The sequence below is a fragment of the Erpetoichthys calabaricus genome, chromosome 12 (assembly GCF_900747795.2).
Source record: "Erpetoichthys calabaricus chromosome 12, fErpCal1.3, whole genome shotgun sequence".
Lineage (NCBI taxonomy): Eukaryota > Metazoa > Chordata > Cladistia > Polypteriformes > Polypteridae > Erpetoichthys > Erpetoichthys calabaricus.
Window position 1 is genome coordinate 136902266 of NC_041405.2, and position 17943 is coordinate 136920208.

Below are 17943 nucleotides of genomic sequence, written 5' to 3' on the forward strand. Positions count from 1 at the left end.
GAGTTGTTTCATTTAAAATTCATTGTGGTAATGTACAGAACCAAAATTAGAAAAAAGTTGTCCCTGTCCAAATATTTATGGACATAACTGTATATATATAATATAAAATTAATGTAATTTTTTAATTTAATGCTGGAGCCACTTTTTGTGGAACCTGGTTCAGTTGCATCATTTTCAGTTTTGAACCATATGGTCCACGGTAATTCTGGCAATAGAAAATTTCTGTGGTGCCCACCAAACCCCCTCGTGATGCCCTGAGCATGTATTTATTTTGATACAAGATACAAGGCTAGTATGCTTAACAAGTTTACAAGTAAAAAGACAAATTTCATTTTTAAACTACCAAGCCTATTGTTTACTAAGCAGCAATGTAAAATTCTTTATTTTTTCCTTTTCCGATTTAAAATGTAAGCTTCTGCACTAAACTCAAGCTCACTCACTGTCCAAACTCAGACAAACATCACTATTTGAAACCAAACAGAGTTAGCAGAGTTTTGTAAGAAATAACAATTCCTCCATCATGCTGTTAGAGACTTACTATTGGCTGTAGGATGTAGCTGTGTGAAATTACTGCTGCTACAGGAGGTGCATATATTTTCAGTGATTTGTTAAATATCACCGTCTAATATAATCTATAAATTCAAATATGTTTTCTTGTGTGGAAAATCACTTATTTAGAATATTAATTCTGTATATTCATTTAGATACAGAGATATTATATGACTCTGGTCTCTTAAACAATCACCATCTAGAAGGGCTTACAAACTTCCAAGCATGATTTTTATGTTTTAAGGAACTGTTTGCTTCATTTGAGTATATTGGTGTGTGAATACTCAGGTTTGGTCCAATGCTGTCAGGATAGGCTTTAAACATGACTTGTATTAACTGGGTTTGGGAATGTTACAGTATAAACTGTATATTGTGCAATTTTATTTTTGGACTTGATGAAATTTAGGATTTGGATATTTGTCATGGACACATGGCAACCAAGTACTCTTAGGCAGAAGTCCTGACATGCACAAATCTGTAAAACTGAAACACTCTGTATTGTGTGAGAGAGATGGGTGAGCAGGAGTATGGACATAGGTTTAGGCAACATATTCTCAGAGGTCACAAGGGGATTTGCTTGCATTTATTCAACAAGCAGATTGCGTTCCTAACAGGGCAAACTCAAATACATGTATTCAACCACATAACTTGGTAAATAGTCTTGTCATAAGTGAACGTAATCTGCCTGTTAAAAAGAGCAGATGTGGAAGGCTAAGCCATTTAGCTTTGTCCTGAAATATTTACTTTGGCAACAGAACCTCCTCTCAGAAGCTCCAAATACATGTTGGTGTTAGCAATGACTGTACACAATGCAGGCACTTGTGCTTCAACTGATGTTAATGCTAACATATCTGTCCTAATATAATTTCATCTATTTCTGTTCACAGTGCTGCGTGAATATATGGAAACATGTCCAAGAAAAAGGGCAGGTATGACCTTATTGGCAAAAAAATCAATATTCTGTGTTTCTGTTTGTATGAATAGAAGTGCAATGATATTTTAAAGCTCATGGGGTCATTCGCACAAGTTCATTGCCTGAATTTCACTTAACCGTAGGTGAAAAGTACAATTCTTCACACGGGTTCTCATTAATTGATGAATCCATAGACACCCAAATAAATTAATAAACATATCAGTTTTTATTTTATATGGGGCTATTAATAGATTGCGCCATCAAAAAGCACTATAAAGAAGATCCAGAATTGTGATGCAGGACTCAATATAGTTAGCAATTAGTACAATTAAGTGAAACAATGTAATAAAGATGGGTACGAAGAGGAGTTAAAAAGCATATCTAAATTTGTCTAGGTAAATACCAGAATTAAACAAGGAGGGGTTATAATCTGCACTGGTTAAAGCAATAAAGCGAAAAAAGAGCAAAGTAAAAAAACCATTCAGTAAAGAAGAAAACGAATAGTTCACAATTAAACAAAATATGCCTTTTTGGTATGAAGGCTTCCTCTATGCCTCTTTACTGTAGTCATGGTGGTCCCATGGAGATCTGTTACCAAGGAATACTGAACCTGCACAGATTTCTACCAGTGCTGACGGGTGCACAACACTTTTGCAAGGTTTTCAATGAGATCCCCTGTCTGGTAGCATTCAGGGCTGGCCTGTTGTAGATTGTTTGCTAGGTCCTATCGGTTCATATACCTGTCTTCCCCTCTTTTATCCTGAAAGGTTTTAAACTGTAGCCAGGCTTTAACAGAGGTGTCTGATTTAATGTTTCAAACGCTTCTTTAAGAGGATATAACCATAGCCTGCTTTGAAAATCAAGTCCTTTTACTAAAAAGCTTGGAGTTAATAGTATTTTGAAAGGCATGGACCTTTTTGGTCCTAAAGGCAGTCGGTGAAATAAACAACAAGTCATGTTAGTAAAACTGCCTCCCCACCTTAGCATGATGTTATAACCTTGTTACTAGACTCCAGGAAGTTTGTCCAGCCTGCGCTAATGTCACACAACTACACTGTATCTGATCCACCACAGTAAGATGATAATAATCAATTGCGTTTATATAGCGTTTTTCTAACCTTCTGTAAGCACTATACATAGACAGAGGGGAACCACTTCACCCATCTCCAATGTGCAGTATCCACATGGATGATGTGACAGCAATCATTTATGCGCCAATACTCTTGCCACACATTAGCTAGTAGGGGGTGAAAAAGATAGTTCACCAGTTAAAGACAGGGGATGATTAGAGGAACAGAATGACCAGCCCGTGTGTGGACAATTTAACCAGGACATCGGTCAACACCCTACTTCTTTTCTAAAAGAAATGGGATCTTTTGTGACCACAAAATGTCAGAGTCTCAATTTTACATCCCATTTGAAGGATGGCACCAAGTTTAAAATCACGCTGTCCCAATCACTGCACTGAGGCATTGGGATCCACAAACAAACCACAGGGTATGCTTCCCTAATGGCCTCACCTTCACCACTCACAGCAACAACCCAATTACTGGCCAGGCCCAAAAGTGCTTAAATTCTGAAGGATAATATGTTCTTGAGTGCATTCTGAAGATGTTAGATATGCTCCACGTTTCACACAGTATTAACACATTTCTGCTCTGCACTGGTCTGCTGTCCATCTCTAGGGGTCATTAGTGACTGTGGTACAGAGCTCCTATTTTCCAGATACATTTTTCCAGTGGTAGAAGTTTAGCGCAATATTAATATTTAGCTGTCGGGGTATTGCACTGTCAATATTTTGGGAGCAAGTTCTGTACAACAGGGATTCTTTAACTTGCAAAATCACCACAGTCCCTGTTCTTAAATCCTTAATGTACTGTATTCATGCACATACATTCCACCTCTTTAGCCACTCTCCAGTGTGAGAATAGTGCTGGTAAGGGGAGTTGTCAAGGGAAGACCTATAGCTTCACAGAAGTTACATTTTGTGAAATTATTCTATGGATGAAACGGTTTGATCGATATATTGTCATAAGATATTACTCAGCATTTCACTGAATTTTAATACAATACAGTATCCATCCATTCATCCATTATCCAACCCACTATATCCTAACACAGGTTCACAGGGGTCTGCTGGAGCCAATCCCAGCCAGCACAGGGCTCAAGGCAGGAACAAATCCCCGGGCAGGGTGCCAGCCCACCGCAGTACAATACACTAGGAAACTTCATTATGCAGTTTCACATATAAAGCAAATGTGTGTGGTTTTACAGACCTTTGTATTTTGATGTCTAAGTGTTAGTGAATCTAAATCTTTTTCTTATTTTGCATTCAGAAAGTACAATACAGTGGAACCTCTAGATACGAGTTTAATTCGTTCCAGCACTGAGCTTGTATAGCGAATTTCTCGTATCTAGAACAAAACTTCCCCATTGAAAAAAATGGAAATCCAGTTAATCCGTTCCGCACCCCAAATATATTAACATAAAAATCAATTTTCCTAACAAATAACACTGATAAATTATATATACTGTAGTCTACCTTTAATAAATAACACTGGTAAATAATATAACTGATTATTAACAGAATCAAAACAGGTGTCCAAAGTGCAGTAGAGCATTCAATAAATCTTTAAATAAATAATCCTTAAAACAGTTGTGAAGTGGAGGTTTAAAATACACAAGAATAACAATCCTTTAACACGAGGTTAAAACGTCAAAAGGATGCAGTCTTTAAAAAACAGATGACAATCCCCGGTGCTTCTTCTCTGTTAGCGTCTCACCTGTGGGCTCTGCAACAGGCGAGACACTCTTAATGCAGCTGACCTTCTCTACACCGTCCTGCTTCAGCTGTTTGGCTCGCCTGTTCAGCTCACTGTTCAGCTACACGCGAGCCTGCACTCGCTCGCTCGCTCTCCCGCACCGCCTGCCTGCCTGCGCTCTCTCTCCTCTCTTTTCTTTTACTTCTTCTCCCCCTTAACCGGCTCGCGCTTCTCTATATATGCTGGGAGGACATGGCAGCTGCAGCCCATCAGCCACAGGAACAATCATGGATGTGGGTAGTTTCCCACCTGTGCACTTAAGTGAGAAACGCAGACACCGCAGATCGCGGCTCGCAACTGCTACCACGCCCCCTCGCTAAGCCGCGAGCTATACCCACAGCCTGGCTCGTGGCTCGTTACGCGAGCCAATGCTCGCATTTAGATCTGAATTTTTCGCTCATACTTTCCTCATATTTTGAATTTCTCGTATACAGAGGTGATCGTATCTCGAGGTTCCACTGTACTTGCATTTACTATACAAAAAAATAATTTTTTGCCAAAACTTTAAATGCTTATTTTTTAAAATACACTTTATATTCTTACTCGTGTCAGAATACTTACACTATTAACAATGACAGGAATGGACACTGAATGCTGAAATGCAATACTTCAGTTTATCCACTTCTGTACTTATTAGCAAATAATTGTTAAGTAACTTGAATATTACAAAAAATAAATGGCAAGATAAACAGAAAGACTTCATTCTTGTTTAATACACATAGATGCTTGCTTCCACCAAAAATAATTTAGAGTAGCAAGTTTGTAATTTCTGGATTGACGCAAGAAAACATAGAAACGGGAAAATAAAAGCATGCTTAAGTAATGGAGGAGTCCAAATAAAAGAAGAAATTGTTTGGGATGAAAACTTGCAGCCATTGAGAAGTTGGACTGGACAGAACTTGGAAATCCCTGCCCTTACAGTGAAACAGTCTGGTGCAGAAATGTGTAATGTACTGACAATACACTTTGTGGTAGAATGACACAGTAGACACATATTACAAAGCAATAATTAAAAAAAAAACTAACAAAAAAAACTATACATTTCAAATATTAACCATGTCAAATTAAATTTATTTAGATTGTTCTAGTCATAAATGATTCAGGATGGCCACCATGCATAAATAAATAATAAATAATAAACCCCACTATGGGCTCAATTATGTTTTTACTTTTACTTTTTTTTTTTTCTTCTCTTAGCAGTTCTTGAATGTTAGTCTCAAACATTAACTGTTCGATGTAAATATTCATTTACCTGTTACTGCACAAGTATTTTATTTTCCCCTCAGCTCACATGGTCCAGTTTTTTGCTGCAGTTTTTCCTAATACCAAACCTACCTTTTCCTGGCTGTTTCCCCCTCCTCAGGGTCCCTTTCATAAGCAACTTAAGCATGTAGTATGTGATAGTGATATAAATGCAACATGATTGCTGAAGCTTTAGTATATTGTGATAGGTTATGGTATCCTCCATAGACCTAGTCTTAAATTGCCAGCATCACAGTGTGTCTCATGGCCTGCCACGTGGCTCAAGCCTTTTCTTTTAATGCAGTGAGTGTTTAGAAATTCTTCAGTTGCCAGATTAAGCTGCACCTTGACCAGACGGCTTGGAGCTGATAACAGGAACAGTGTAGTGACCTTGTTAAGCAGATGTTGTTTATTGAATATGTAAAAGAGACTGCATGTAAAGTTAGCCTTGGATAAATTTGTTTTAACAGAGTATATGACTTTCATCAGTTTTGGGCTGCATCTGTCCTTTTGATTTCTTTCTTCATTTCTCTTTTATTGTGTGGCTGAGTAGTTTTTATTTTGTTAATTTCTTTTAATCTCATCAAACAGTCTTGAAGCCTACATGTCCCTGTTACTTAACATTTCATCATTTTTTTTTCTGCCACTTTCTGATCTTCTCATGCCTCCTATTCTCAATGTTTCTCTTTAAACAGAAAGCGAAGCAGTGGAGAGTTAAGTGAACCTGTCACCCCTGACCCTAACAGCATCCTAGGATCACGCATTCAACACAGCTGGAGAGAAAAGGGTACCCTGACCAAGTGGAAGGGGACTGTCCTGGACCGACTTACTGTAAACCCCTCACTGTACATGGTCAAATATGACGGATTTGACTGTGTGTATGGAATTGAGCTCTTCAAAGATGACAGGGTCTCCCGGCTACAGGTCCTAGAAGAGAAAGTGGGTGAGTACTGCTAATTAATTGGTTTGCATAAAAAAGCATTACAAGTACACACTTAAAAAATTAACTCTATTTTCAATCTACTTGTTCAGTGTAGTGGGAAGCTGATAGCCGTTCCAGCATCATCAGGTGAAAGGCACGAATGAGCCATGGATGGGGAATCCAGTCCATTGCAAGGCATAACCACAAACACTTGTACTTAATGTTCATAGAGCTGATTTAGAGTTGTAGTTGAGATGTGCAAGGAAAACTAGACTACTCATGGAAATGTATGAAAGCAACAATAGAACATGTGAACTGCACACAGGCAGTACCTAAGGATTTGAACCTGGGACACTACAGCTGTACTAAAGAACAGTAATTACTATATCAGTATGAGTTTCTTAACTTTTAATGTGTAATAATGGCCGAGGAGTCTGTTTTTCTCTCTGTGTTCTCTAACTAAATTTAGAGTTATAAAAATATCAGACTTGATTCTTTTCAATCAGTGTGCATTATGTTTCTCAGCATTAACAATAGCAAGCAAAAGAGTAACACAAAGCATGTCAATTTACATTTGAATGCAGCTTTTCATATAAAACTGACATCAGTCACCTTGACATTCTCTTGGACCTTTTTACCATCACTGATTGGTTCCGTTCTTTTGGTTAAATTTCTAATCAAGAACCAATCTGTTGGTTATGATTTGGTATGAGTCCATGTGCTGTTAATTTTCCTTTTAGTTGTGATGCTTTGAACTGTTGTTAATCACATTTATGTGCCAGTTGACCAGGACTGTGTAATGATTCCAATGCTCAAGGCAGTGAAGCAAGGTAATTCAGTTCAGTTCAGTTCATTGACCATGTGAAATTATTGTAAATTTAATGAGGAAAGCGGTTAAATTGCAGGGTATAATATCCACACTGCTGTTCTAGTCCATGACTTTTAATATGACCTTCATTCCTTCTAGGTTAATCTCCAGTTCCTTCTACTCCATGCTCAAAAAAGACATTTTTAAGAATGGCAGAATGGATCAGTGAGTTTCTTTCTCGGCACAGAAGAGAAAAGCATTAAGCAGGAATCAATGGTGCCAGAGTTAGTACAGTGCGCATAAAAAGTATTCACCCCTTGGACGTTCTCGGCTATTACTGCTGTACAACATTGAACCACAATTCATTAAATTTGACATCGACAAAAAGGATTCTTTAATGTGAAAATTAAAACAGATCTGTGCAGAATACTCTAAATTAATTACAAATATAAAACCGAAACTAATCGATCACATAAGCATTCATGCCCTACAAGTCAGTACTGTACTTATTAAATGCTCCTTTGGAAGCCATGACAGCCTTGAGTCTATGCGCACAATTCTCTGCACTTCTGGATACTGCAGTTTCTTTTTTTTTTTTCTTTTTTTTTATTATTAATTTTATTGTAATCATTCCATACATATAGATCAATTTTTTTTTACAAAAAATAGGATTGAAAGCAAATCAAACCCCACCCCTGAGAAGGAGAGCATGGTCAAAGGAGTAATACTTAAGGCTTGTAAACATGCCTAAATTATTGAGTTTAATAGGGCAAAAAAAAGATAAATGGAGAAGGAAAAGAAAATTCTTCTTATTCTAAAATATTATTGATTAAATACTGCCAGGTTTTGAAAAAATTCTGTACAGATCCCCTAACTGAGAATTTGATTTTTTCCAATTTCAAATAAAATAAAACATCTGTTTCCCACTGACTTATTAGAGGAGAGTTAGGATTCTTGCAATTTAACAAAATCAAGTCTGCGTGCCAAAAGTATAGTGAATGCAATCACAGTTTGCTTGTCCTTATCCATTTCAAATCCATGTGGAAGAACACCAGACACAGCTATTAGTGGGTTAGGAGGGATTGTGACACCAAGGCTGTCTGAAAGGCACTTAAAAATTTTGGTCCAAAATAAAGTTAATTTGGTGCAGGCCCAAAACATGTGACCCAGTGAGGCAGGAGCTTGGTTGCAGCGTTCGCAGGTTGGATCTTGCCCAGGAAACATATTGGACAGTTTTAAGTGAGACAGATGAGCTTGATATATAATTTTGAGTTGAATAATTCTATACTTTGTGCATATGGAGCTCAAGTGAATTCTCAGCATTGCTACCTTCCACTCCATTTCTGATATATTAAGAGATCTTTTTCCCATTGTCTTCTTGGATCTTTAAAAGAAAGGGACTCTAATAAAATTTTACTAGCAAAATACCCGCGCTTCGCAGCGGAGAAGTAGTGTGTTAAAGAGGTTATGTAAACATATACATACATATACATATCTACATATACATATATATACATATATATACACATCCACATATACATATATATACATATACAAATTTACATATCTACATATATATATACATATGTACATATATATACACATAAATATATACATATGTACATATATATACACATATATATATACATATGCACATATATATATATTTATAAATATAGACATACATATATACATACATACATACATATTCACATATATATATATACTAGCAAAATACCCGCGCTTCGCAGCGGAGAAGTAGTGTGTTAAAGAGGTTATGAAAAAAAAAGGAAACATTTTAAAAATAACGTAACATGATTGTCAATGTAATTGTGTTGTCATTGTTATGAGTGTTGCTGAGTTTTATATATATAAAATACACACACACACATATAAACATATATATACATATACACATATATATACATATCTACATATATATATACATATACACATCCACATATCAACATATATATATATACACATATATACACACACACACGCTTTATGGGTGATGATTGTTTTACTCTTTTTATCTTTATTTTATTTTATTGTACAATCAACTCCTATCTGCGCACAGCAGGGCAGCCGTGGGCGGATGCGTATGGTGTATTCACTCCATGTTATCGTGCATTGCGCTGTCAGTGGTATTTTGAGAAAAGAATTTGAACAACATATAAGAAGCGTATAAATTATTAAACAGTAAAACATTAACATTTAAGAAGTAAAGTTACATTAAGTACTACTGCAGTGCCTTCGGGTATACCTCATTTTTTGTTTGCCCATTACATGCTTAAATGTATACATTTTTTGGTGCACCTACCCGAGAACACGCGACATATAACCGAGCGTGGGAGAAGCATGGATTTTAAACACGCGTTGAGTTCATCTGCTGGTCTCCCTCGTGGAATAACTGGTAATGTTTGACTAAAATCTACAGCGAGTAAAACGAAATTACCTCCTATTTTTTTTTTTACGATCTCTGAGATCTTGCTTTTTTCGGTTCAAGGCTTCATAAGCTCTTTTATGTTGTATGGTGTACTTATCCCAAACCATCATCTTTGAATGTTGCAAGACTTTCGCCTTGTATGTAGATCGGGGTAATTACATTCATTGCATTCCTAGTCTGAATCACAATCTGATTGTATGGGTGGTTACCTGGCACTGTAGGGTTGCCCCCCGTCCTTTAAAATACGGAATTGTGCCGCGTTTGAGAATGAAATTGCGCGTCCCGTTTTGAATCAATACTGGACGGGATTTATCCCGTATTTTTTTTATCATTTTTTTTTTAAAGCAGCGTCTCATGCAAATCATCCCACACGCATTTTATGAAGATGCCTCCTTTCCTACTTTTGATTGGGTAATACTTGATGTCATCGTTAGTTTGATTGGTGTTTTTAACTGTCCAGTGAGGAGGGCGTGTCTTTTAAGTACAGTCTGCAAAGTGTTGGCACTGAGATGTGGCGTCAGCGCCATAGTTGAAGCCCCTAACGTTGCGGTCAGCAAGTCGGCTAACATCCGCCATGTGCCGTCTTTCAGTTGCGAGAAGCAGATCATAGAATGGTTGAAACTGTTGCCCCTAACATTGCGCCACGGCGTGTGGTTCGTTTATTTGACAGCATGTAGATCAGGGTAATTACATTCACGGCATTCGTAGTCTGAATCACAATCTGATTATATGGTGGTTACCTACCAGGTAACGCTTGTGGTTGGCCAGCAAGTCGGCTAACATCCACCACGGTGCCCTCAGTTGTGAGAAGCAGATCATAGAATGGTTGAAAATACAGTAATCCCTCCTCCATCGCGGGGGTTGCGTTCCAGACCCCCCCCACGAAAGGTGAAAATCCGCAAAGTAGAAACCATATGTTTATATGGTTATTTTTATATTGTCATGCTTGGGTCACAGATTTGCACGGAAACACAGGAGGTTGTAGTGAGACTGCATATAGCCAAATTCCCGCGCTTTGCAGCGGTGAAGTATTGCTTTTAAATTTTAATTAAGAAGAAAAGAAAACCTTTTTAAATTGAGGGAAAATATACCAATAACAATTTGTTAAGGATCTGTATTTTTGTGAAGCTGCCTTTACACAGCCTGTCCGCTGTTTTATAAACGAACGCCATATAAGGCCGTCCTTTCTCCTTGCTTAGCGGTTCTGTATTGTTTTATTGTTCGTTTATTACGATTGTTTATAGTTATTGTGTAGGTATTTGAGACTCACTTTTCTGTTCAGGTACCCATTTCCTTTATGTAATCCACGGATTCTCCGCTATTTTTTGTTCGTTTATTACGATTATAGTTATTTATTGATTCCCTTCTTTAGCTGACTGCCTGCTCATATAAGGCGCTGTGCTGTTTTTTTGTGAAGCAGTCTTTACACGGCTTCTCCGCTGTTTTATAAATGAACGCCATATAAGGCCATCCTTTTTCCTTGCTTCACCAAGGAAGCAGCCTTTTTATTTAGTCCACGGGTTCTGTGCTGTTTTATTGTTCGTTTATTACGATTGTTATAGTTCTCTTTGTATACCACGTTGTCAGTTCAGCATTCCGGTTGTAATATGACCAAGTCGTGCAAGCTTACTGTTGAGAATGCAACGTATAGTTGTACAGAAGAAAAGCAATCTTGCCAAACTTAATTTAAACTTACGGTTTACACCGTGCTTTATTTCCGCCGTAGCTGCACTTATGAATATGCTTGTATGCGTCACTCGCTCGCTTCTTATTGTTTCGCTGCCTTCTCAATTGTGTAATGAATGTTTTCTTCAGCGCTCTTTGGGGCTGTTCCTTGTTTTCTACGTACTGCGTTCACAGTAAGTTCACGTGATTACGTGGGAGGGGTGATGACGCGATACGCAACTCCGCCTCCTACGGCCAGCGAGCTGCAGTCCATTACAGTATATGGACAAAAAAGAGGTTCCAGTTATGACCGTTACACTTTGAATTTCGAAATGAAACCTGCCTAACTTTTGTAAGTAAGCTGTAAGGAATGAGCCTGCCAAATTTCAGCCTTCCACCTACACGGGAAGTTGGAGAATTAGTGATGAGTCAGTCAGTCAGTGAGTCAGTGAGGGCTTTGCCTTTTATTAGTATAGATATATTGCAGAAATGGTGTCTTAAGTCCTCGAAGTTGAGCAGTATTTTTTCTAGCATGGTGGAGGGTACGAGATGAGGAAAATTGGGCAGGTTCTGTTTGACAAAGTTTCTAATTTGAAGATAGTGAAAGAAATGTGTAGCTGGAAGGTTAAATTTGGAATGTAATTGTTCAAAGGATGCAAAGATGTTGTCTATATAAAGATCTCTGAGCAATTTAATCCCAAATCTTTTCCAGATATTAAAAACTGGATATGTTTGTGAGGGTTGAAAGAGGTGGTTCTCTTGCAGGGGTGCCACAGATATCAGATTTTCCATCTTAAATTGCTTTCTAATTTGGTTCCATGTTCTGAGTGAGTGAAGCACAATTGGGTTATTAGTATATTGGCGATAACTTGCAGTTATTGCAGCGCATAGCAGGGAATATAAAGAAGTGCTACAGGATTTTACTTCTATTGCGGACCAGGCCTGTGTATGTTCATTTATTTGTGTCCAGGTTTTTATGGCTTGTATGTTTGCTGCCCAGTAATAAAACTGAAAATTAGGTAGAGCCATGCCACCTTCTGCCTCAGGCCTTTGTAGGGTCGCTCTTCGGATATGTGAATGTTTCGAGTTCCAAATAAATGAGGTTATGGTTGAATCTAATTGCTTAAAAAAATTATTTATTGATATATATTGGGATGTTTTGAAATAAAAAAGCAGCTTAGGAAGGATATACATCTTAACAAAGTTAATTCTTCCGGCTAGAGTGAGATGAAGGGTTGACCATCTATGCAAGTCTTGCTTAATTTTTTCCATACAGATGGCAAAATTTTCTTGGTAAACAGCTTTATGTTTACTTATGATATTTACCCCTAGGTATTTAAACTGATCTGCTATGGTAAAAGGTAGGGTGTCCAATCTGATATTATATGCTTGTGAATTCACTGGAAAGAGTATACTTTTGTTCAAATTAATTCTAAGACCAGAAATCTTTTGAAAATCTGAAAGTGCTGTTAAAACTGCAGGCACAGTGTTTTCTGGGTCTGATACATATAAAACCATATCATCTGCATATAGAGAAATTTTCTGTTCCAGTCCTTCTCGGATAATCCCCTTTATCTGATAAGAATTTTGACAGTGGACCGCCAGTGGTTCAATGGCGATTGCAAACAGCAGTGGTGACAAAGGGCATCCTTGTCTGGTGCCACGTTCTAGTTTAAAGTAGTCTGAACAAATATTGTTAATACAAACTGAGGCTTCTGGACTGGTATACAGTAGTTTGATCCATGCAAAAATATTCGGGCCAAACCCAAATTTCTCCAATGCAGTGAAAAGGTAGTTCCATTCAATCATATCTAATGCTTTTTCTGCATCCAATAATAATGATATCTCTGGGGTGTTTGACTTTGCTGGTGAATATATTACATTAAACAGGCGTCGAAGATTGGAAGATAAGTGTCGGCCTTTAATAAATCCAGTTTGATCCTGTGATATTACCGAAGGCAGCACCTTCTCTATCCTTCTAGCTATGATTTTTGAGAGTATCTTAACATCATTATTCAGGAGTGAAATTGGTCTGTATGATGCACATTGTAACAAGTCCTTATTTTGTTTAGGAAAGACTTTGATTAATGCTTGACGAAAAGTTTGAGGTAGAATTTGATTGTCTCTAGGTTCTGTAAATGTTGCCAATAATAGGGGAGCTAGCTGAGTGGAGAATTTCTTATAAAATTCTATTGGGTAGCCATCAGGGCCTGCTGATTTCCCGCCTTGAAGTGACTTTATAACATCTAGTAATTCTGATAAGGTCAGAGGTTTATCCAGTTCCTCAGCACTAAAAGTATCTATTTGTGGTACCTGTAATGTATCCAGAAATGCATTAGATTGTGTGTTCTTTAAACTCAGTACAATATAAGGTTTTATAGTAGTCTCTAAATGTGTGCATTATATTTTTATGGTAAATGATTTCATCTCCATTAGTGTTGGTGATTACTGGGATTGCATTGCGAACTTCTTGCTTGAGGATTTGTTGAGCTAAAAGCTTATTAGCTTTCTTTCAGTGTTCGTAGTAATGATGTCTTGATTTATAAATAAGTTGTTCAGTTTCTTTAGTTGTCAAGATGTTGAGTTCTGTATGCAGAGCCTGCCTTTTCCTATGAAGAGCCTCACTTGGACGCCTGGCTTATTCTTCATCTATTCTAGTAATTTCGCTTCTTAGCTCTGACACTTTCTTGGTTTCTAATTTATTTCTGTGGGAAATATATAAAATAATCTGTCCTCTTAAGAAGGCCTTTAGAATTTCCCAGAGTGTTCCTGTAGAGACCTCTGAGAGTGTGTTTGTCACTAGGAAGAAGCTAATTTGTTTGGATATAAATTCTGTACAGTTCCTGTCTGTTAACAGAAGTGGGTTAAGGTGCCATCTGCGAGGTGAGTATGGGGGGCATAATGATTTTAGCTCCAAAACTAGAGGTGCATTATCGGAGATAACAATTGTGTCGTATTTACAAAATTTAATCGTAGGCAAGAAATTATTATCTATAAAGAAATAATCGATTCTTGAGTAGCTATGATGCACTGGTGAGTAGAACGAATATGTTCTTCAATTTGGGTTTAGAAACTTCCAGGGGTCTGATAAGTTGTGGTCGGTTACAAACTGTGTAATTGTCTTTACTGTGTTAGATGTCGTCCCCCCTGTGGCAGGAGTCCTATCTAAGAGTGGATTTAAAACACAATTAAAGTCCCCAGCCATTATAATTTTATGAGTGTTCACATTGGGAATGGATGCAAATAGATTTTGCATGAATTCCTTATCATCGACATTGGGTGCATAAACATTTATCAAAATCATTTTACAGTTAAATAAGTTGCTCGTGACCATCACATATCTCCCTTCAGGATCCGATACTACATCTGATGCTACAAATGGGACTGTTCTATGTATGAGAATTCCCACACCTCTAGTTTTCTTTGTAAAGTTAGAATGGAACATTTGGCCAGTCCAGTCTTTTTGTAGCTGGAATTGATCCTTGCTTAGTAAGTGGGTCTCCTGTAAAAATACTATTTTAGCATTGATACCTGTTAGGTGAGAGCATACTTTCTTTCTCTTTAATTCGTGATTCAGGCCTTTAACGTTCCAGCTCACAAAATTAACTGTCCCATCATGGAGACATTGATTCTGAATTTTTAATGTCATTTTATAGTCTTAACTCGCAGTGAGGCAGTTTTAATCTTAATTTCCAATTTCCCCACAAGTTATTGCCATACAGCCTATTGTTGCGTTGATAGTTATAATTATAAGGATTAAAAGGATAGATTAGATATAGCCTGCTCTCCTTCTCTCCCCACCTTATCCCCCCACCCCCCATTTTGCCTCCCCACATGAGGCTAGACCCCACTTCACAATGTCCCAGTCCTCTGACATACCGAGAGACAGAGCATGTCCAAAACAAAACAAACCAAGCCCCACCCTCTACACCCTCCCACCCCACCCGGCAGCGGCGTTTAAAAATTAAACAGTAGAGATAACTATTGCAGCTAAAGTTTAAATTCTATCTGCCAAAAATATAATCATTAATAGTCTTTAAGCTTAAAATATAATCTTCAGCAATTTTAAAATAATAAGATAATAAAATAATGAACCCTGGGAATGGTGTTGAAAAGTGGTCTAAGATAAGCAAAGTAAATCCTAATGCAATAATAGAAATAATAATAGATAGATAGATACTTTATTAATCCCAATGGGAAATTCACATTCTTCAGCAGCAGCATACTGATACAATAAATAATATTAAATTAAAGAATGATAATAATACAGGTGAAAAAACAGACAATAACTATGTATAATGTTAAATATTAACGTTTACCCCCCCCCTGGTGGAATTAAAGAGTCGCATAGTTTGGGGGAGGAACGATCTCCTCAATCTGTCTGTGGAGCAGGACAGTGACAGCAGTCTGTCACTGAAGCTGCTCTTCTGTCTGGAGATGACATTATTTAGTGGATGCAGTGGATTCTCCATAACACAGAGCTGCTGAAAAGGCTGCCACTCACGGCGGCGCCGGATGCACATGATAATAAATACATAATAAACCAAGGGTATGATGTTAAACAGTCTCCTTTAGGGAAGAAAAAAAAAAAACCCCTACTTTAATTACATCCACACACTCAACGTCTATAACTTCCACACATGTCTATAACTGTAATTAAAAACATAAACTTATAGCGTCCAAGTAAAGAAAAGGATGTATGATTATAATACCCATATCTTTACAAGTGGATCAGACAGCAGGTGATAGCTCCTTGCCATGCCATTACAGGATACGGCTCATTATTGTCTTTCAAAAGAGTGTCGGGAACAGCTTCTTTGATTCCTTTTCAGCTTCCTCCTTGCTTGAAAATACATAATATTGGCCACGAACTTCCACTTTCAGTTTGGCGGGAAACAAGAGGCTGTATTTGATATCGGCTTTCCGTAACAGCTGTTTAATGTTGAAGAAGGCTGCTCGTTTTGCAGCTGTTAAAGGTGAGAAGTTATGGAAAATACGGATGAGATTATTTTCAAATATAGTCTCTTGCTTGTGTCTGAGAAGTGCCATCACATCAAGCTTACATCGTAGTTGCTCAAAGCGAACAATAAAAGACCTGGGTTTAAAGGTATTTCAACTGCGTATACGATAAGCTGCTGCCATCTCTGTATCTGGTTTAAAGTCAGAGTAATTCTACTGCAAATTTCACTGGGTTTGTACTTTCTCGTTTCTCAGGTATACTTTCAATTCTAATATTGTTCCTTCTGCACCCATCCTCCTGGGCTGCAAGTCTGTCTACAAGTTTTTTGCATTCGGAATTCGCGGCTGTAGTTTTTTCATCAGCGTTAGACGCCAATTGTTCCGCTGTTTCAATTCAAGCCGTGAATGCCTGCTTAACGTCATCCAGCTGATTGATAACGTCATCCAGCTGACCGGCAAGTTTTTTCAGTTTGGATCTATTTTCTTCAATGTGTTCCTCTATTTTCCCCACTATACCTTTAAAGGTTGAATCAAAACGATTAAATAAACGCATTTCCCGGTCTTTGTTTTCCTTCTTAAGCCCCTTAAGCTCCTTCTTAAGCTCATTTATGGCTGTGCAGGTGGCTGTCGCCAGGATTGCGATCATCTCTTTCAGTTCGGACAGGTCGCTTCGGCTTTAATGCTCCGCGGGTGGAATTGCTGCTCCTATTACAGCCGATGCTTCGGGCTAGCGAGGAGTACATGAGAGCACGTACTGCAGGGCCTTTTCTAGTTTCGATTGATCTTCTTCTGAAATCGGCGATCCATCATGACCTGCATCACTTGCACCTTCGCTCTCGACTGGAGACGATGCGGTGGAACGAGGTCCTAGGAAGTCTGCGCATTCGTCTGCCAGTTCCAGGTCAGTCTCCGAGAGGCCATACCTCGCACTTGGGCTTGATGTCTGTCTAGACTTTGATGTAGTTCTAAGTTTCTTTTCCGGTTCTTTCTGACCTCTCTTCTTGTTACTCATGTCTATATACTGTAGTGGAAGCTCTTTGGGTCGGATATACTTTAGAGTTTCTCATGTGCCTTTTGGCAAACTCCAACCTTGATGTCATCTGCCTATTTTTTTACAATGGCTTTCTCATTGCTACTCTCCCATAAAGCTGCAACTGGATAACAGTTGCTATTTGCTGTCTGTAAACACAGCTACTGTCCTTTGTAACTCCAACAGAGTTCTGATTGTTACCTTGGTGGCCTCCCTTACTTGTCACTTTCTTGCATGATCACTCTGTTTTTGTGGTTGGCCTACTCTAGGCAGATTTATGGCTGTGTCATACTCTTTCCATTTCTATATGATTGATTTAACTGGATATTCAGTGACTTCGATATTTTCAGTCAGCTTTTGATGGAGTTGTTTGAGGTGTTCTTTTGTCTTAATTGTGTAGGTTAGTCCACCATACTGACTCACCACAAGTTGGCCTTTCCTAGATAAGGTGCATTCATACTACAATAAAGTGAAACCCCTTGACTACAGAAAGATGATCACCATTTAAGTTAATCTGTGACTTCTAAAACCAACTGGCTACACCAGTGATGATTGAGGTGATTCATATTAATATTTACGCAATT

At 38.0% G+C, this 17943-nt stretch overlaps 1 protein-coding gene across 5 annotated transcripts in view; it reads left to right on the top strand.

Moving 5' to 3' along the window:
* zmp:0000000521 (spindlin-1) overlaps positions 1–17943 on the top strand; it is a 48358-nt gene that overhangs the window by 17307 nt on the left and 13108 nt on the right. For 3 of the 5 annotated variants that reach the window (XM_028816360.2, XM_028816361.2, XM_028816362.2), the window contains exons 2-3: positions 1437–1478; positions 6222–6469. In XM_028816360.2, coding sequence (XP_028672193.1) covers positions 1459–1478; positions 6222–6469 — 268 coding nt within the window. In that variant the 5' untranslated portion in view covers positions 1437–1458. The remainder of the gene's footprint in view (positions 1–1436; positions 1479–6221; positions 6470–17943) is intronic. The other 2 variants (XM_028816363.2, XM_028816359.2) reach the window with 1 other exon arrangement.